This window comes from Panthera pardus, unplaced genomic scaffold (genome assembly GCF_024362965.1).
Source record: "Panthera pardus isolate Hobbes unplaced genomic scaffold, ASM2436296v1 HiC_scaffold_3, whole genome shotgun sequence".
Classification (NCBI taxonomy): Eukaryota; Metazoa; Chordata; class Mammalia; order Carnivora; family Felidae; genus Panthera; species Panthera pardus.
The window spans coordinates 55,938,442-55,960,504 of NW_026526876.1; the positions used below are offsets into that span (position 1 = coordinate 55,938,442).

The 22,063-nt window shown below is 43.4% G+C and overlaps 1 protein-coding gene across 1 annotated transcript in view; it reads right to left on the reverse strand.

Moving 5' to 3' along the window:
* The window catches only part of VPS53 (VPS53 subunit of GARP complex), a 135,953-nt gene that overhangs the window by 75,384 nt on the left and 38,506 nt on the right, over positions 1 to 22,063 (reverse strand). The window contains 6 exon segments of the mRNA XM_053893207.1: positions 747 to 888; positions 3,529 to 3,671; positions 4,126 to 4,269; positions 7,088 to 7,159; positions 17,281 to 17,407; positions 19,594 to 19,709. Coding sequence (XP_053749182.1) covers positions 747 to 888; positions 3,529 to 3,671; positions 4,126 to 4,269; positions 7,088 to 7,159; positions 17,281 to 17,407; positions 19,594 to 19,709 — 744 coding nt within the window.

Sequence of the window (22,063 nt, forward strand, 5' to 3'; positions counted from 1 at the left end):
TTCCGCCTTCCTAATGGAGGTGCACGGGCCTCACGCCTGTGTGCATACTTTTGTGTTTTTATCATTTAGTAGTTCCCTGACATGTGGGTTTGTACACTTGGCTTTGAGGTTTACAGGGACACACTGACCTGGTTTGCTCACCAGAGACATTAAGAAAACAAAGTCTACGGATGCCTGGGTGGCTCAGTCGGTTAAGCATCTGACTTTAGCTCAGGTCATGGTCTTGCAGTTCATGAGTTCAGGCCTCGCAAGGGGCTCTGTGCCAGCTCGGGGCCTGGAGCCTGCTTCAGATTCTGTGTCTCCCTCTCTCTCTGCCCCTCCCTGCTCACACTCTGTCTCTTTCTCTCTCAAAAGTAAATAAACATTTAAAAAAGAAAAAGAGAAAACGAACTCTAAAGTAAAAACATACCCTAATTGTAATAAAACTCAACAGCTGATAGAGTAATACGGTATTTGTGAGTGAATAAGTGAGGCCTCTATGACTCACAAAATTACTAGTCTGTAAAATGGAGCAAAACATCGTAAAATGATGACAGAACATTCTAAAGACGTGAAGTATCGCACAATAGGAAACGGTAAACCCACAGAGTACTCTGTGTCACCACTCACACGAGTTGAGCGAAATATCTGGACTGGGGGATTGAGCACTCGAGCCACCGGCTGGAACCACCGGATTAAAGACTGATGTGAAGCCCAAGCACGCACACCCTGACTTCACGTCCCAGCCTCCCTCAGGAAGGTCCTACCAGAGCTCCATCTGTCAGGGTGCACCCGGAGAAGCGTTTTGCAAGAAACCCCTCAAAGTTAGTTGTTCTCTGAATAGCAAAAAGAAGCAATTTCACTTCAATTTCCTTGGCTCTGGTACGCATAATCTTGGCGAGTTCTGTCCTTCAAAACAAAGAGATAAATGCTGTCAGAAGAACTGATCATTCAAGATAGGGTAAAGTAAATGGCTGTAGCTTATATTAAAAAAACAGAAAGCATGTGGTCATTTCAAATCCTGAGGTCTGTCACGAACTAAGTTTAATGCTTGGGGAGCAGAAATACATATTCTAAATAAGAATTTTAAGGGGAAATTATCCCCTACTCAAAAAATAAATCAAGGATTTAAGGAGATCGATTTGGTTATACGGTTACTCTGATTTTTCTATCTTTCCATAACTTGTTAATAATATCCACAAAGCACTTACTCAGTATTTTATAAAAACGCATGTATTTTACACAATGGCACAAGCCGTCAATTACTGAATCACAAAGCTCCCTCTTCCAAACAGCTCAATGACCATCTCTCCAACGAGACAGCAGGAACCCTGGAAACACACGTGAGAGACCAGAACCCCAGTGTGAATAGTGACGTGTCCACGCTTCGGTGGTTCCCACCTGCGAAGCTTCTGTACCACTCCAGTGCGGTTTCAGGATGGGAGCCGCAAGGGAGCAGTGACCTGAGAGCTCTTAGTAAGTACTGGGCTATGCTCATCTTCCCATACAAATAAATGGCAAGATGAAACAAAGGGCCTCTGAGATTACTTGAGAATTATGTGTCTGTAGGACGGTGGCCAAAATTCCAACAATGAAAGCCTGGCAGCAACAGCAGCAGCACTGGCATTAGCTGCTACAACGGATTTGTGGCGTTAGCTCACTCCCAGTTTCCTGCAGGCTTCACTTTTCAGAGTTAGTGTGCAAAAGTCACTGAACTGGGCGCTGCAGAGAATCAGTCACCAATTTCTCAAGGAATTCGCTTTCTTGGCTAACCAGGACGTAGAAAGTGACAACCACAAGTGTCCTTAAATCAACATTGAAAGGTTATCTAAACCTATGGCTGCAAATGTGCTTCTGAAAACAGCAGCCACATAGAACGTACAACACCTGGAGGGAACCCTAAGGTAAACTGTGGGCTCTGGGTGGTGAGGATGTGTCAATGCAGGTCCATCGATTCTAACAAATGCGCATTTTGGTGCGGGGTACAGGTAGCAGGGGGGCTATGCATGGGCAGGGGCAGGAGCATATCAGAAACCTCCATATCTTCCTCTCAATTTTGCTGTGATCCTAAAATTACTCTAAAAAAATAAAGTCTATTAAAAAAACTGAAATCAACAGGCAAAATCCCTTAAGAAATCCCCCCATTGTGTTTAAACACAACTTAATTAAGCATACAACTTAATTGTACTCTATGATTTTAAGAAAGATGCCTACCATGAATTATTCTAAAGGTCGAGTTATGCTTAGACATGAGACTTTTTTTTTTTAATTAGCCTGGAATTAATGTAATTGTGCACTGCGAGAAGGGCATAGATAACTAATAAAACCCAGTTACCGGGTGGTAACACTGTTGTGGTATAGCTGCAAATACAGAATAAAAAATTTTGACTACAGTTTTAGCATTCTCATGGACACACAGATCTAACCTTCTTGGGTTTTAATTCGTCAATATAAATGAGCTATCTGGCCCTGGGTGACATTCATAGAAACTGCAGACAGGATGAATGAGAGAAGGTCTTTAGAATGCTTAGAACATTCAGATGCGGATACTATTAACTATCCAAAACTATAAAAACACTGTTATGGGCAGGAAATTTGTTCAACAAATATTTCCTGAGTGTCTACTATGTCAATGAGGTAGACACTAGCCCTGACCCTACAGAGCTACCTATGTAGCAAGTCAGAAAAGCAAAATGATGACAGATATATACACTGTATGCTGATATATGTGATGGAGACACAGGAGAAAATGTGGGGTGATGAATAACACAGGGAAATCTGGTGGATGAGCCTATAGCAGGTTAACTAGAAAAGGCAGAGTGTTCGAGGCAAGGGTTAGGCCAAAGGAAAGCGCTAGAGCAAAGACAGGAGCAGATGCAGCTGCTGTGTTATACATATATTACTCGTGAGGGGAAAAACGAATGCTTTGGCTACAGGCTACTAGCCCAGGGCTCTCATGTACTCCTCTTCACTTTTTTTTCTAGAAGTTTTTCCCCTTCCTCCACACACATTCTCTCTCCTCTCGGATTGGAACTCTGAAGTTGAAGAAGTTGAAATACAGCCACAGCTGGAGTTTAGGGGTTGGTTTTGGGTATATAAAATCTGACTTTCAACAGGAAAAGGGTCTCCTAAAGGGAGAGAGTCCAGCACAGGAAAAGTTCTCATTAAAATGGTAGCTTTCAGTGGCGCGTGGGTGGCTCAGTCGGTTAAAGCGTCCGACGTTGGCTCAGGTCATGATCTCATGGTTTGTGAGTTCGAGCCCCGCATCGGGCTCTGTGCTGACAGCTCAGAGCCTGGAGCCTGCTTCGGATTCTCGGTCTCCTCCTCTCTCTGCCCCTCCCCCACTTGTGCTCTGTCTCTCTCTGTCTCTCAAAAATAAATAAATGTTTAAAAAAAAATGGTGACTTTCAAACGACAACAACAAAAGGTGGAAGTGGCACCCAATGCACGAGGCAACACGGAGCCCCTAGAGACCAGGGGATTGATTTCAATCGACCAATTTCAATTGATTTCAATGAACAGTAAAACCAGCCTAAAAAGAGAATCTACCTTGTGACGTGGCAAAATTCTACTGCGATCCTCTCGGTCATGTACCACTCACGTGGAAACATACGGCCATATTTCTCCTCATAGTCCACGAGCTGGCGTTTTATCCAGGCATAGCGTCTGTCGATTTTGTCCAGCCAGGCAACCTTATTAGGAAGGGAGGGAACAAAAGCCACCCAGTGCTTAGAAGCAGTGTTGACAGTTTAAGGAAACAAGCAGAAACACAGAACCAAGAAAACCAAAACCAGTCTCTTTATTTCTCACAGTTTTAAAGAATCTAGGCTACTTTTTCACTTGATCCAGAGGTACTTAACTTGGTCTACGATTAGACTTCAGGTGTCTGTAAACTTCCTGAAACTGCATGCACAGTTTTATGCATGGGTGCATTTTTCTGGTGAGAGGATCTGTAGCTCCCATTAATTTCTCCAAAGAGTCAGAGACGTCAAAACGGTTAAGAACTACTGAACTGTCCAGTCAGCCCCTCACAGTTCAACCATCAACGTTTTAAGGCAGTAATACTAACAACATATAAATCAGCAGAGCATTTAATTTTCAATAAAATTCAAATGTAACATCTGATTTCACTTGGTTAATACTTACATCTTGGTTTTCTTGAAAAAGTACTAGATATTCTGACAGATGCTGTTTAATAAACTTTTTGATGATTTCCTGTTTGATTCTAGGGTCCAAAATATTAGCAACCAGACACGCATCTCGTAGAACATTGCTGGGTCCTCCTGGCCTCTGGTAAAACAAACAACGCACACCAGTTCAAGGGCCAGAAACAACCTTTAAATCTCATGGCCTCTGACAGCTGCTACTTCTTAGTTCTCTCTTGAAGTTATTATTACTTCCACTCCCCTGACACTTAGTCTTCTGCTGTGGATGGATATTTTAGTTACTTGTTACTCGATGAAAGAATTGTTAAGCTAGTCTGCAGTAGCCCATATAAAAGCTACTCTGTGAATCAGCAAGGAAACATTTTGGAAACAGGGTCAGCAATGGTCGCAGGGAATTCGGCTTTCTGAACGCAAAAACTGAAATCACCTTGCTGAAGAGCTTTACATTTTTTTTTAAATGTTTTTTGAGAGAAAGAGAGAGACAGAGAACACAAGTGGGAGAGGGGCTGAGAGAGAGGGAGACACAGAATCTGAAGCAGGCTTCATCCAGGCTCTGAGCTGTCAGCACAGAGTCTGATATGGGGCTCGACCCCACGGACTGACAGATCATGCCTGAGCTGGAGTTGGACGCTTAACTGACTGAGCCACCCAGGCGCCGCACCTTGCTGAAAAGCTTTAAAATTCAGAATGACACCAGTCTCACTCCACATGTGCCACATCCCCTTGACTCCAACCTCAGATTCCTGTTCCCAGGTGCTTTATTTGTGCCAAACAGTGCAGTAGCATTTAAAATCTAAAACCAGGTTCCAAACCACCAGACTTGTTTTGCTGACAGTCAACTACTCAGACAGGTAACCAAAGGTAAATATTATGGTTTGGGCCTTTTGATCTGAAAAGCAAGAGAAGGGCTATCGAGGAGCCATACTCATACATCATGGTGGGAAGGCCTTTGTTCTTACTGAAAGCAATTTGACATGCTGAACTTTTCTTTATAGTAGCTCACTGAATGAACATGGTTGGCTGAGTGAACTATAGCAAAAAGAACACTTGGAATCTACTCTTGGCTTGGCTAAACAGCTGTGTAGCTTTCGCACAGTTACTGAAACTCATCTGAAAAATGAATGAAAAAAATGGACTTCAATTAGGCGATGGCTGACGTTCTTCCAAATCTTCATGATTTTTTTTGGGTAAACTCTGTCCAGTGTATCTATCTCAACTGAAGTTCAAGAGTTTTGTAAGTGTTGGGGCGCCTGGGTGGCTCAGTCCATTAAGCATCTGACTTGATTTCGGCTCAGGTCATGATCTCATGGTTCATGGGTTCGAGCCCCGTGTCAGGCTCTGTGCTGACAGGGAAGAGCCTGCTTGGATTCTCTCTCTGCCCCTTCCCGCCTGCATTCTCTCTCCCTCTCTACCCCCTGTCTCTCTGCCCCTCCCCCACTTGTATTTTCTCTCTCTCTCTCTCAAAATAAACAAACTTACATTTAAAAAAATCTCAATTTCTATTTGTGAAGTAGAAATAGCAACACAAGGCCTTTAAGAAAAGTCAACAGCCACTGGAAAGGAAAAAAGAAAACTTGGAAAAACTAAGTTACCCAGCTGCAGAAAAAGGAAGCAAGTTGTTAAAGAAAACCATTTGAACTTCATGTGGAGTTGAGAAAAAGACATAAAGTAGGTCATGATTAGTTTCTTCTAAATAATAAAGCTAGTCTTCATTCATATCTTTCTGAAACTTCTTGAAACTGGGCTAGATAGCAGAGCATATAGTAAAACAGACTTGGGACACTAAGAAGAGTCCGGTGCTTATAAGTTGTGAATATTTTACAATCCCTTTTTACAGGATTGCTTTCCAACATCCACATCCTACCGTTATATCAAGTGAAGAAAGAGAACAAAGTCCTGAAAGGAACATGTTCTACAAATAAAATATCTGATTACTAGAAGGCAGCCATAATATTTGCAGACATTAAAATCAAGAGCAGGTTTCCTATAGGAAGTCATCTACAAAGCTGGGGCAGCTACTCCCACCTACTTCCTAAGTTTCTTTTATGGAGCACAAAGAAAAATGATTAAGATATTTCCAGTTATTGAATTATAGAGCGGGTCCAGGAAACGTTCCTTGGCTCCGTAAATGAACATATATCCCCATCTCCACCCACCAAGTGCAGTGAGGAATGCTGCTTGCCTGTGTGTGCTTTGGTTCATTTGTGTTGAATAATTCCTTCTCCCGAAATAGCTCAAATAATAGAGAAAACAAGCTTCTGAAGGTTCTTGTCTCCCCAACACATGCAAAGCATTAAGATTACATCTGCTACAGTCTGAAAGATAGAGCTAAAAGCAGTTACCCAAGCACAATGACAGCCAAGTGAGGCAAGGCTTGTTATGGGAGAAGTGTAACCATAGCTCACAAGCGAAATACTGCGGGCTCCGCAGACACAACACAAACAGCCATGCCACCAGCGAGAGCTAAGGGATTAATCTGAAAGAACAGGATTCTGATCATTAAAAGTGAATCTCCTAACTGTGTCACTCAGAGTTACATAAGCCTGCGGATGCTCCTCCCAGCTGTCTTTTCACCAAACTGAAACCAGCAAGTTATGTAACGATCCTAAAAACACTGCGGCTTGAAGATTTTTTTTTTTTTTTTTAACACAGCCATGAGAAAAAAGGAATTTACTGGGCAGACGAGATATTGGGTTTGACACACATTAAATTAAACCAAAATAAATCCTCACTTTTTGATGCTGGAAGAACATAGATGAAGATCAACATTGCTTTGGGATAGTGAAAATCAGAGACGGTCTCACTGCCCTGAACCTTTAGCAAACAGACTCGTGGCAGCCAGCCAACACTTTTGGAATGGTAAAGGAAGAGTAACCGTAGTGAGTGTGAATCAGGCAAGAGTGGTGATAATGTCTGACTAGAGGGAAAATGCAAAACAATACCTTGGTGCCCTGGGAAGGAAATGCTTCTTCAAAATCGGCCAGGATTTGCTGTCCTAACTCAGTGCTGGGCGGCTTTCACTCTGGAGGGAAAAGAGACCATGTCATTGCCTGGTGTAATTATCATATATCCATAAGTAATTATGCAAAGATCGATAAGGGTCAGACTGTAGAAGTCTTTAGAGATCGTCAGGGAAGTGGGGAGGTGTGGCTACATAAGAGAGGTCACATACTAGTTAGTGGCAGGTTTATGACCAGGACTCAGTCATTGGATTTTATTCTCGTGATGGATTTTCTATATCCCAAAGTTCTTCAAGGTCACCCTGACCTGGTGTGGGGGTAGTATATGTTAATCTTTATAAAGCGTCATCAGGGGGGTAGTTATGCTGTGGGAAAATGCTCTGTTATAATGCCCAATCCAATAGAAATTCATGTTGGATTACCGCTACAATTTCTCTCGTGCTCCTTGTGGTACAGAATGCAGGAGGGCTCCATATTGCCTTAGAAATGTTTTTTTCAACCCTGAAACCAACACCAGGATCCTAAGTTTTAACAAAAAACCGAAAAGAATGTTTTCTAAAGGAAAAAGGAAAAAGATCCGAAAGATAAAATGAGCTACCACTTGGGAGTGAAGGCCAACGGAAGGAAGATGAAGTTCACTCAGAAGACTGATGGACAACAAAAACGAGTTCGAAAGAGGGATGTGGTCAGGACTTAACCTGGTGGTCTGCACGTATACCGGGAGCTCAAGAAATACTTGTCGGCTTCAATGAGAGGAGGACGGAGAAACGGCCAGGAGGAGAAAGGAATGGCGTGTCAGCACCTCCTGCAACGATCACATCCTGTCCCAGCCGCCAGGAGTTGGATGCCTCGCACCAGCCATTCCCCCAGAGCTGGACTGCCCTGAGCCCGAGGCAAGTATTTTACCTTTGCTAAAAGCACCATAAAATAGTGTTCTTCCTTTTTTGGTCTCCACCCTGTTGCTTTGGAATTAACTTTGTAAAGTTTCTAGAAATAGTGAACAGCTCAAAACCACAATTTCTTTGGCTATTCAGCTGTGGCTGGCAACCTACTGAGAATTTTTTTTTTTAAATGAGGGGACAGGCAGGACCCCAAACAATCTGTTTTTTTCTGTGGCAGAGTAAGTATGCTTTATTCCACATTCTTTCCAGGGCTTTTCCACTATCTTCAAGATTTTTAAAACCATTCCTGTAAGTGGGTTTGCAGCCTCTTTAGTTGCTCAGTGACAGAGATAAGGCTATTATTACTGGGACGGCCCCCAAATCACAATCAGGGCCCGCCGTCCAGAGTTGCCCAACGGACAATGGGAAACGTGCCTTGAGTATGAGGTCTGACAGGAGAGAAGAGAACCTGCTTTTGTAAAACTGTACCTCAAAGTCTTGTGACTCCACATAACGGGCCAGGCAGACAGCCTCCCCTGGCGCCAGGTCACAAGACAGAGGCAGCTTCCAGAGCCTCAGGCCCCGCTGTTCCTGCTTGCCTTTTGGCAGCACACAGACAGCCCCAGTTCCCTCCTGAGCCACGGGGACAATCCCTGGAGGGGAAGCTCCACCCCAAGTCAGGGACACTCCTGTCATATTCTCAGGGCTCCTGAGCATCTCAGTGACACAAAGGTCCCAGCTCTGCCTCTTTCACCCCTCCCACCCCATCATCCCCGAACTCCACATTCTTGCCGGGGTGCCTGAAAAGACCACCGGAGCCTATGATAAGGCCTGGTACTCCCAGAGCGCAGAAGAGAGGGGAAGAACCAGGGTGATTTGTAGACCCCCTGGCCATCTTTTCCAATCCAGTTTCAAAGTCACGTCTTAGGAGCGCAGACCTAGCTGTGCCACCAGTGAGCCACATGTAAATCAGTCATGTCCCCAACACGGGCCACAACTAGGGAGAGTTGTGAAGTAAGAGGGTGGGATGCAGGCCTGTACCGGATGCCTTCCGCTGTCCTCTCCAGGACTGACTGCTGCCCAGAGCCCACCTTTCCAGCGCCAGTGGGCTTGGCAGGCACCTTCACAGGGGGCTGCAAGTTGGATGTGGAATTAATGCTGGAGCACAAGAATAGGCTTCGGAGCATAAATGTTTCCAAGCAGTTTCTGAAGCGTCCCGCAGTGACTCAGATGAAAGAGCAACCATCTCCCTTACTGATATTAATGATGGTATCTATAATCCCAAACCACGATTCCATGCATTTTCAGGGTGAGATGTAATATAGTCTTTATGCTCAGTTGTCTAAACAGGATCCTAGAAAGCAGTCAACCCTAAGAGAATACATCCTGGGCCTAACTCGTTCCTCTTCTAATGATGAAAGTAAGTTCCGTAAAAAGAGAGACTGGCTGAGACTCTGTTGGCAGAAAAGAGTTGAACTACCATGATTTTCATAAAAGCGTCTAGGAAATTTACCTACAACTAACAGAGAACAGAAATTTACCTACAACTAACAGAGAATAGGGTAAATAAAAATTCCTCCTGGTATCCAAGTAAGCTCAGTCTGCTTCGGTGGTGACAACTCGGTGTTGATCACTTAGGCAACAGAGGAGTCGCCGTGCTGATCAGAAAGGAAGGTCAACCAACTGACTTCTAGTACCCTCCATACCATCTGATGAGAGGTTGCTCAAAGGTGACCTTTGCACACTGGGTGGTAGCAGAAGGATACAGGAAATTATAAAAATTATTTAGACATCTGTGGATAAAGTAACCCTGACGCTTCCATTACCTTGTCAACGGCTGTCCCAAAGAAAACACCCTGGGCACTTCACAATAAGCTGACCTCCCAAAGTCTGCACTGGACAGAACAGTTAATTAAGTTAGTCAGATGCTCTATTTCCAAACAGACAGGCTCTGTAAAGAATCCCACCCCAGAATCAGAGTGATTCAGTGGGACAATTTGAGATCGTCAAGCACAGCCCTTGTACCTTTGAAACTTCAGAAAGAACTTGTCAAAGTCACACAGTCAGACCTTTTCATTTTCCAATTTCTTTCATTGCTACACCATGCGACACCCCCCTCTCCCCAACCTGCCAGGTATCTCTCTCATATAAAAAGTGAGTTATAGTCCTCTACAATATTTTTTTTAGTTCAAGGGTTTTACAGGTTTCAGGAGAATGCAAGAATCTTCTACTCTTTCTCAAGAAATATCGACTGATTACTAGAAACAGTTGCTTTCGTGGATATTCTTGAACCAGGAGGCTTGAAATATAAAGACGATATTAAAAAAAAAAATCTTTCCTTCAATGCTACATTAATATTTAAGCATTTTCTAGAAGGGTGGCTGGAAGAAACAGGTATATTCAAATCAAGGTCCATGAACTTCATATTTCAAACATACAGGCAAAGGTCACAACCTTTCATGCGACTTCTGCGATTTACAGACAGCAAGCTATTAAACTGGAGAAACTAAAGCAACACATAGGGTGTAACTCTGCTGCTTTCCCCCCTCCCCACAAACAGCTACTTCTATCACTTCCAGATGGTTCCACCATCACTTATGTAAACATAAGGGAGGAGAATTCACCAGAAAAGATGCTAAAAATAAGAAATCTGGACTTTCCTCAAACTTTTAGTACCTCTTGAAAAACAATTGTAGTCAAGCACTGAAAACAAGAGATTTCTCCTCCTGGGTTGTTTTTGGTGTTACTTAATAGCACATATTCTGTATCACCAACACAAAAGTTTTGCAAACGGAAGCTGCAAAATGAACTGAAAGAAAAATAAATCCTCCTGTGTTTGCAGCAATCCTACGTGATAATGAATGGCAGAAGCCCTGAAATATACTACTAGAATGTTAGATTTTCTCTTTTTGAAGAGAATGTCTTACAACAGTGATCACAAAGTTCCTTCAAATGTATAAAACCACCTCTTTGAAAAACGTTAAAAAGAAGAGTCCTAAAAGAGTGCATCCTCTTGTATGTCTTGTTTGTCCCTACAGACAATTAGGAATAGAATTCAGTTCTGCCGTATTTCTGCCATCGACGATGCCCACCCAAGGGGCACCTTGGGTGGGCGTCTGACTCTTGATTTTGGCTCAGGTCGTGATTCCACGGTTTGGGATCAAGCCCTGTGTCGGGCTCTATGCTGAGTGTGGAGCCTGCTTAGGATTCTCTCTCTCTCTCTCTCTCTCTCTCTCTCTCTCTCTCTCTCTCTCTCTCTCTCTCCCCCTCTCCCCCTCTCCCCTGCCTGTACTCACTCTAGCTCTCTCTAAAAGAATTAAAGCAACAACAACAAACAATGCTTATCCAACACAACCAACTGGTAACCAATCCCTCCACACATCTCCTTGACCTCATGGCCACTGTCTTGGTAAGGTTCTTATCTTTTCTAGGCTAGAACATAGTCTCAATCTCCAGTCCTTTGTGCCTATAATCCATCAGACTTTTACAAAACACAAATGAGATCATGCCTCTCCCCACTTAAGATTTTTCACTGTCCACAAAATAAAGGGCTCTTTAGCATGGCATATAAAATCTGACCCTACCTACCTACGTAGCCTTTCACACTCCATTGTCTCCCAAAGTACCATGATGTTCTCTCTCTCTCTCCTATTGTTCCTCCTCTCTTCTTGTCTTGGTGGTAAGATCCTACCTATTCTTCAAGACCAGATGAAAACTGAACTCTTCTGTCACCACTGCCCTCAGCCCCCAAAGGCGGAGTCTTTCAATTCCTCTTCTGAGGTCCTGCTATTCCTTGTGCAGTACCTACCAGTTTTGTTATATGCACGCTACACTAAAATTTTCTACTAGTGTCTCTCTTTTCCGCACAACAATGGTGAACTCGTTGAGGGCAGAGCATATGTATTTCTTACTTTGTGCCTTCAGTACCCCAGCATGGGGCCTAGGATATAGAAAGTCCATAGTATACATCCTTTAGGTAAATGAAGGACAGAATAAAGTGAATTGGGAAAAAGATCAACTCTGGATTATCACGAGGGTGAAGGGAGGGGATAGTGCCTTCCCTTCTCCTCCTCCATCCCCTGAGCACAAGTCTGCCTTCTCCATCCAAGCTTCCTTCTTTCTGGCAGCTCCTAAGGACCGGTTTGTCTGCACCCTTGGCTACTTTGTGACCCCAGGGTGATATGGCGACCGGCCAGTTCTAAGTGTGGAGGAGTTAGGAAGGATGGGGGAAAGGGTGGTGATTTCCCTAGGATTCTGCCAAGTTTGGTTCTTCCATTCCCTAACGGTTCTGTGGCATTGCCACTAGAAGACGGCACACTGAGTACCTGCTGCAATCTCCCCTTGTGCCCCAAATCCTTAGACATAATGACAAGATTTTAATAAAAATCCAGAACCAGGCAAGAAAAGAACTGGCACACTAGAAACTCTTTGGACGGCCTGGGAGCACAGGACTGAAGAAGGAAATCACTGCTGAAAACTGCTTTTCGAACATGAAAGACATGAGGGTAGTGGAGACCAAGAGCAGGAAGTGAATGCCAGCGGGGTATGTCGGGCTCCTGCAGGAGGAGTCACCAAGCCAGTGTCCGGGTCTGCGTCCCCGCCTTGTGCGGCCAGGTCGGGAGTGGGTATGCGTCTGAGAACCCCAGCAGAGGCCAGAGGGCTGACAACACCCAGGCAGGGCAGGGAGCCCCGAGCCCAGAAGATCAGCCGCTGGCCTCTCCACCTGGCAGTTCCAGCCCCACCTCACCTCAGAAGAGCTACCTGCAGCACTTAGCTGAGCAGCACAGCCCCCTCTCCGTCACCGGCGGGTGGCAGTAAAAGAGCATCCCTGATCAGAACGACGGAATCTGAAAGCCAAAAGTGAGCTTTTGGCTAGAAATCACCCAACACCAGAGGAACGCTAATAGCAAGAAAGAGAGTCCCATGATCAGCAAACCGAAGACCTTCTATCAGAGGACAAAGAAACAGAACAGAAACAGAAACTCAGAGCTTCAAAATACACAGACTCTATACACCCTGAGAGATTTAAGAGGATATTGTGCCCATGAAAAAAGAATCAAGTAGAGATCCTAAAGATTAAAGTGGGACTGCTGAAATAGAAACTCAACAGCTGGGCCAGACAGCAGAATGGGCATGACTGAGGAATACGTTAAAACAGTAAGGCTCAGTTGAGGAACTCAGCCTTTTTAAAAGGGGGAAAAAAGAGATGCAAAGTAGGAAAGAAAAATTAAGAAATATGGCAGTAGATCTAGAAGTTCCAATATTCGTGCAATAGGAATTCTTTCCACTAAGAGAGAGAATAGAGAACAATGCATAGAAACTACTCAAAGAAAAAGAAGAAAACGATTTCTCCCAACTTAAGAAACTTATGAGTCTTTATTTATTTAAAAAATTTTTAAATTTTATTTAAATCCAAGTTAGTTAACACATAGTGTAATAATGATTTCAGGAGTAGAATTTGGTGACTTGTCACTTACCTATAACGCCCACTGCTCATCCCAACAAGTGTCCTCCTTAATGCCCATCCCCCATTTAGCCCATCCCCCTACACAACACCCCTCCAGCAACCCTATTTGTTCTCTGTATTTAACAGTCGCTTATGGTTTGCCTCCCTCTCTGTTTTTATCTTATTTTTCCTTCCCTTCCCCATGTTCATCTGATTTGTTTCTTAAATTCCACATATGAGTGCAATCATATATGTCTTTCTCTGACTAATTTCACTTAACATAATACACTCTAGTTCCATCCATGTTATTGCAAATGGCAAGATTTCGTTCTTTTTGATCACTGAGTAATACTCCATTGTATACATATACCACATCTTCTTTATCCATTTGTCAGTTGATGGATATTTGGGCTTCTTCCCATAATTTGGCTGTTATCGATAGCACTGCTATAAACACTGGGGTGCATGTGCCCCTTTCGAATCAGCGTTTTTGTATCCTTTGGATAAATATCTAGTAGTGCAATTACTGGGTCGTAGGGCAGTTCTATTTCTGAAACTCAAGTCTTTATATTGAAGATACAGTAAGTACAGAGTAACATGAAGGACAAGAGACCTATATCCAAGTAAAATTCCTGACACACACACCCCCAATCTCAAATGCTTCCAGAGCAAAATAAAAATCAAACAAAAACAGATGATCTTATAAAGGAGTAAGAATCAGATTGACCAGATTTTTGATAGGCAATAAGAAACGCCAGACAGTAGATTTGCCTAGTCTATCATGCAACAGCCAATGGGTAGAAGCAACCTGTGTGTCCATCAACAGATGAATGGATAAACAAACTGTATAATATATATTTACAATGAAATATTCAGCCTTAAAAAGAAATGAAATTCTGACACATTCTACAACATGGATGAACCATGAAACACTGTACTCAGTAAAATAAGCCAGGCACAAAAGAACAAATATTATATGATTCCATTTATATGAGGTACCTAGACTAGGCAAATCACAGAAACAGAAAGTAAAACAGAAGTTACCAGAGGTGGGGGAGAGGAGGTAATGGGAGTTACTATTTAATGGGTAAGAGTTTCTGTTTGGGGTAATGAAAAAGTTTTAGAAATAGAAGTGGTGATGGTTATATAATATTGTGAATATACTTAATGCCACTGAAGTGTGTACTTAAAAATGATTAAAATTTTATGTTATGTGTATATTAACATCATTTTTTAAAAAGTAGGAATCCAGAATAGACCAATTACCACGGAAGAAATCACAGTGAGAGTCAAAGATCTGCCTTGAAAACAGGTAACACATCCAGATGGTTTTACAGGCAAGATCTACCAGATCTGACAAAGCATTAATGTCCAGAATATATAGAGACTTTTACAAAACAATAAGAAAGAAAGAAAGAACTCAATATTCAAAGAGGCAATGGGCAAACAGGTATTTCAAAGGAAATGCAGATAGTCAATAATTAAATGAAAACTACTCTCAGTAGTTAGCAGAGAAATGAGAATGAAAGGAACTGGATGTTATTTTTCATCCATCAGTTAAATAAATCGGAAAACTGACCATTTAGCATTGTTGAAGGTATGGGGAAATGGGTACTGATACTGTCCAGATAGTGCTATAAATAAAAAAAGTCTCTTGGGAGGGCAAATGGGAAGTCATTATTAAAATTTTAAATGTACGCTATCCATGACCCAAAATCTCTCCTAGGGAAATATTTACAGATGTGTAAAAAGGGGTAGATTTAAAAAATCAGAAGCAAACAATCTAGTGATGTAAGAATGGTTAAATCATCTGCAGTGTATTGTACTTTGGAATTCCAGGTATCAATTAAAAAGCACGAGGCAGGTGTGTACATATTGATGCGGAAAAATCTCTAAAATACAACGAGAGGTTAAAACCAAAAGGTAAGTTTCAGAATGAAGCATATGGTGTGAAACCATTTATTTAAAATAAAACAAGGGGTGCCTGGGAGGCTCAGCCAGTTAAGCATCCGACTTTGGCTCAAGTCATGAGCTCACGGTTCGTGGGTTCCAGCCTCGCATCGGGCTCTGCACTGACAGTGCGGAGCCTGCTTGGGATTCTCTCTCTCTCTCCGTCTCTCAAGACAAATAAATTAATTTAAAAAATAAATAAAAGAAAACTGGGGTGCCTGGGTGGCTCAGTCAGTTAAGCATCTGGCTCTTGATTTCAGCTCAGGTCATGATATCGCGGTTGTGGAACTGAGTCCTGTGTTGGGTTCTGTGCAGACAGCACAGAACATGCTTGGGATTCTCTCTCTCTCTCTCTCTCTCTCTGCCCCTTTCCCATCCACGCTCTCTCTCTCTCAAATATATAAACTTAAAAAAAATAAATAATAAAAGAAAAGAAAACCACAAACTGAAACTACAGACTTATGTAAATGCACAGATAAAAGATCTAGAAGGATACACATTAAATTGATAACAGTCACTCCCTGTATAGGTAGAGGCACAGCTAAATGGCACTTTGGTTTCATCTGTATATTTTTGAGGACGGCAGGGGAGGGCAGAAAGAGAGACACACACAGAATTCAAAGCAGGCTCCAGGCTCTGAGTTGTCAGCACAGAGCCCGACGCAGGGCTCAAGCTCACAGACTGTGAGACCATGACCTGAACTGAAGTCAGATGCTTAACCAACTGAGTCACCCAGGCACGCCTGACTTTTGTTAAAATAAAGAAAACATATCCCTGGATCACTTATACAATTACTTATAGGATTACAAATACAGAAACGTGAGGAAAAAGAGGCCTGTAGCAATCAGGCCTCATTAAGAAGGCAGAAGTGAAGATGATGGCTGCTGCTAAGTTCCAGCCCCCTTGTCTCTTCTTTGTGGCAAGAAAGGTTAGGATTCGTCAATCATGATCATCTCTGCCTTCTCGGTATTCTCCTTGCCTTCTTTCTAACAGAAAAGACACTGAACTCACCCCCCTCCCACTGTCCTTTAGAATCTTCATCTTCCTTCTAAGCATCAGCCTTTCTTTCTACTGGTTCTGAATCTGGGATTGGAACTCAACAGAGGTAAGAATAAAGAAGAGGCTAAGTCATCATTTTGTCACCTCTGAAGTTCTAGTGGCAAACGAGATTTTCCAAAGACTTCCACGGCAATATTGCCCATTCCACGTGCCCTTTCTGTCAGTGGGACTCTGACATTCCCCCCACTGGGAGAGATGGCTTAGAAGAGACTATGTTCCTTCCTCCCTCATCCTGGCAGCCTTGTGACTAGGAATGATGCTATGGGACTTCCAAGGTCTGGTTCTCTTGGGACCTGGCCATGAGGAAGACCAAACAGCCCATGGAGGACAACTCAGGTGAACTCCCAGTGCACAATGAGCACTCACTTGCCAGCCATGAGAGTGAGTCACGGATCCTTCAGGCCCCTCCTGAGCCACCCCAGCTGATGCTGCGTGAAGCAGAGGCGAACTGTTCCGCTGAGGAAGGCCAAATTACAGGAGTAAAGTAACTGTTGTTTGTCAGCCACTAAGGATTGTGGTGATTTGTTACAAGGAAATAGACAACTGGAAGAGTTTTTCTCATAAATGTGGACAGCCAAGAGTTGTCTACACATACAACATTCCAGCTGCCCGTCCTGGGATGCTGGGCCCGCAACTATCTAATATAGATTGCTTTAGAAGATATGGTAAGGAGTCGGTAAGGGATAAGGTAGACAGGATATCTGTGTCACACAGAGACAGATCAGATGACATCTGAGGTTCTTTCTTACAAGATTCTGCAGTGAACATACTGAGCTAAGTGCTGAAGCACATCCTAGCACGGTCTTTTCTTAAAGCAGGTGATTGTTTTCTCCAAGGACACTTTACCTCTCAGAAAGCTGCCGGATCTGTGGAACTCCCATGTACTTGTGGAAGTGCTCCAGAACATTCATCACACCCTGAAGAAGATTAGCAACTTCTCCATACTGTCTTCGCCTGGTCATGGCTCTGCAAGGAAATAAGAAGTCGAGAACGCTAGAAAAACACTGAGGACACAAGACACAGATGCAGGACAATCTACTCTGAACTACAAAATAGAGATCAACTCGATCTGGTGACCATGTACTACTGAGCACTGAATACATAAGGTCCTGTGCCTTGCTGGTGAAAAAAATAAGACCTAGTCAAAATCCTCAAGGTGACATTGTTTAGTAAGACAGAGAGAGAGCCAAGTACACATCTAACTAAAACCAAGTAGGACAAACTGAGTCTACACAGAAGTACAAGTTATGCAATATAGGAGGTACAAAAGAACGTGGGAATGATGGAGGGGTGGGGGAGGGGAAATCTAGGAAGACTATGGATTTGGGTTGGATGTTATGGGATTAGCAGGCTTTTAACAGAGATGAGGGATAAGAATGTTACTATCTGAGGATTACAGCTTAGGGGCAAACAGAACACATCATCCCAGCCTACAACAAAGGGTGTTTATATGTATTTAACTCAAATCTGTAGGTTTTAAGCCAATGTTAAGCAACTCTTGTCTCAGATAGGTCTACTTTCACTACTACTAATGTTAATGAAGCTTAAATAAAAGAAGGCTAATAAAATCAACAGTTACACAAGGAAGGACAAACTGTTAGTTCTAAGTTTTTCACTAGGGTGGAGCTTTTAAAATAATGTATAATTTATGACTTCCCTTAGGCATTTAAAAAAAAAAAAAAAAAGAGGCTTTTAAAAAGACAGGACCAAGCTCAAGCAAACATGGTATGTTGCTACCACTGCCCGGTCTGATAGTCTGGTGGGAACCACAGCATCTGGGGCAACAGACAAGGAAACAGCTCCTCTAGTCTCTCACTGGCCGGCTCACCTCTCTGATCACTGCTTGCGGGAGGATGGGCCAGGGTTCGCTGGAGCTCACACAATGCCTAGAGAGACCAGGAAGGAGTCTGACCCCTTCATCCCCCCAGCTTTGGATGCTGCATCTAAATTTCTGTGCAGATGCTCTTTCTCTGTCTATACGTGAGACTACACTGACACTGGGGCAGGGGGAAATTCTCAGCCTGAGACAGACCACAGAAGTGAACCGGCATGTCAGAATTGTGCTAGTAAAACAGGTCTTTGGATTGCTTCTTGCGGTAAATAGCCAGCTCTTTGTTTTAATGGTGTTTCTAATGTCCTCACACATCATTCCCTATAGCTCCTCTAAAAACCACGCAGGATGCTACAGTCTTTGAAAAAGACCTTGAAAAAGTGGGTCGAGGGACATCTGGGTGGCTCAGTTGGGCGTCTGAGTCTTGATTTCAGCACACGTCATTATCTCATGGTTCATGAGTTCGAGCCCGGCATCAGGCTCTGGGCTGACAGTGCGGAGCCTGCTTGGGATTCTTTCTCTCTCCCTCTTTCTGCCCCTCCCCAACTTGTGCATGTGCTCTCTCCCTCTCAAAAATAAATAAACCTTAAAAAAAAGAAAAAGTGGGTTGGAGAAAAAAGGTGGGATGAATGATAAATCAAAGCTCTGTTTCTCTACTGAACATCCAACGGCAGTGAGACTCAGCCCAACACAAGTCGGAAAACTTGCCAAGCAGAGGCTGCAGGGAGCCGTTACAGTCCTGAATGACCTTGCTGGCCTTAATGGTAGAGATTTGCCACGTTTAAATGACTTGTATTCTTAGAGTCATGCTCCACGTGCTGTCTGGGTCCCTTTCATACTCCTTTGCACCTCACTTCAAAGCGTCAGGTGTTTGTTACATTTTGAACACCAAAGGGCACAAAGCTAAAATGGTTGGGGCGCCTGGGTGGCTCAGTCAGTTAAGCGGCCGACTTCGGCTCAGGTCATGATTTTGCGGTCGGTGAGCTCGAGCCCCGCGTCGGGCTCTGTGCTGACAGCTCAGAGCCTGGAGCCTGTTTCAGATTCTGTGTCTCCCTCTCTCTGACCCTCCCCCGTTCATGCTCTGTTTCTGTCTCAAAAATAAATAGACGTTAAAAAAAAAAAATTAAAAAAACAAAAACAAAAACAAACAAACAAAGCCAAAATGGTGATTAACATTTGAGACCAATCTGCAGGAAGTGGGGCAGGAGAAGTACTTGGCTGAGAAGTAAAAGGAAAAAAAAAACAAACCCTATGCTGCCATTTTCTTTACATGGCACATTCACTCGCGGTGGACCCCAAAGAGAAAGTTGACGCTGCTTACTCAAGGGAATCCACGCCACCTGCTAACATGTGCAGGTGGTTCAGCGTTGTGATGGAGGTGGTCAGGTGGCGTTTGGCATGATCTAGCTGCTTAATATCGCGGGTGATTTCTTTAACCTAAATATCGAAAAACCGCAGGAGAAAAAGGAAGAAGGTTAAGAAAGATGTTAAATTCATTTGCAAGAAGCCCTGTAAGGAAATAAGGCAAATGAAGCAAGGAAAAAAAACCTCCGGTTAGCCCTTGGAGAAAACACAGACATTCTCATAATGTATAATCAAAATAACCTCCAATCAGCCCATTTGAATTTCATCAGGCATTTCTTCAGAAGACTTTACCCAGGGGTACAAAATCCTCAATTGCGAGAACGACATGAACTTTCTTTTTCACCTCAAGTGGAGTGATCCAAATAGCAATTTAGTATGGAGCATGTGGTCCAGAAGCCAAGTTCAGCGCATCTCCTCTTGAACAAGGTTTTTTTTTTTTAGAAAAGTATGTCTTCTGACAGGGCTATCAGGTTCAATACAATGGACAGTATTAGTTGGCTCTTCTACTGAGATGGTCTTTATTCATGGAAATAGACTTTACTGTCTGATCCCCAGCAAGGAAAGACTTGCTCTCAAATCTCAAGAAGACTAAAATGTAATACACTTAATATGTACTATTCTAGATGAGATGTAAGGTCTTCGGGAACCGAGAAGGTAATTGGGGCCGGGGCGGGGGGGGGGGTAGAATTCGGACAGTGTTGACCCAGAAGAACCAAGAGAAAGAAACTCTGTACCTGGGAATACAAGTGTATTTTAGTCACCAGAAAAGCACATTCAGCAGTGAGGTGGGAACAATTCTCCAGCTTTGCTAATAACGAGGCAGAATGTTCCACTAAACTACTGTATATAGTTAAAAACGATTAGGATGAGGGGGGCCTGGGTGGCTCAGTTGGTTAAGCGTCCAACTTGATCTCGGCTCAGGTCATGATCTCGTGATTCCGGAGGTCGAGCCCTGAGTCAGGCTCTATATGGAGCCTGCTTGGGATTCTCTCTCTCCCTCTCTCTGCCCCTCCCCAGCTCACGTGCATGTGTGCGCTGACTCTCAAATAAACAAATAAACTTTAAAAAAAAAAGTTAAAAACTTGGTAGTGAGTTATGTTCACGTGATCTGATTTTTCAGAGTTCGATCATCCGGGGTGAACGCATAGAGTGAAGATCATAACCCTCCCAGTTTAGTTCAACACCCACAAACCTGTTGCGCTGACCTGGATCTTAGCAGTAAAAGTCCTTTCACAGGGACTTCCTCATCATGCCTGCTCTCTCTTGTCACTCTCAGGCTATCAGTATCTCTACTTCTATTGCCCAGGGCGGGAAACAGATTAAGAACCTGTTATTCTTCACAGAATAACTGAGTTTGGGGAAAAAGAAGATCAGGAGTGGTATAGTGAACTAGATACGGGAGTTTGGCCCCAGAATCTGACAACCCACTTTCAACACTGAAATCATTACCCTCTTTCCTACAGAAAAATCCCGGCACCTCTTTTGAGGTTCCTTAGCTCTGTTGGGTCTGTTAGCTCAGGGGTCTTTAACTACTGTATTAGAAGTCACAGTCATCTATGACTCTTCTCATTCCTGCATCATTAGTCACTAAATCCTGAGTACTCGTCCAGTGCCTCATCACAAAATCTGACCCTTTCTACTTCTTCAGACACCCCTTGCTCTGCACCAGAGGTGACTAGTCTCTCTGTTCCCAGTACCTCCCGTCTCTCCCCATCACATATCCTGTGCTTCTCTAGACACCACCCTTAAAGGCAGCTCAAGCAAGGGATGCTCAGGACAAAGTCACAGAGATCGCGACACAAACAGAACACCCTTAGTTAACGTACTTAACTGTTACCCAGGGGCAGCCAAAAAAGGACAGAACATGACGTGATAGGTTTTGGAGTCAGGCAACTCCAGGGTTGAATCTCAGCACGTCCAGTGTCCTACAGAAGCTGCCTGGCCTCACTGAGTCTCAGTTTCATTGATAAGATGGGTAATCATACAAATAATAATAAAACCTAGTTCGTAAATTTGCTGTGAGGGCTAAATGAGATCACTTGTCCCACTATAAAGGGACATCCATGGCACGGTATTTGGCACACTGTTGGAGGGCAACAAATATCCGTTCTCTCTTCGGTCCTACCTCTTCTTCCCTTTAGCAAAGCGCCATCCAGGAAAGCAAACTGCTTTAAAATAAAACATCTACTAACTTCCATGCTTCAACGGCCCGCGGATGGTGCTGGGGGCAGTGCATCCTGGGGGAAAGAACCACAAATCCGAGTCCCTCCTTGATGACACACAGCCTCTATCAAAGACTATTTAATTCTCTGACAAAGTACAAATATTATCATTATTTATTTTCCCCTCTGAAAAGAGATCTCCTCCTTCGACTCTTGGTTTGGTAGTTAAAGTCTGTAACACTACCTGCCTGGGAGAATGAACAG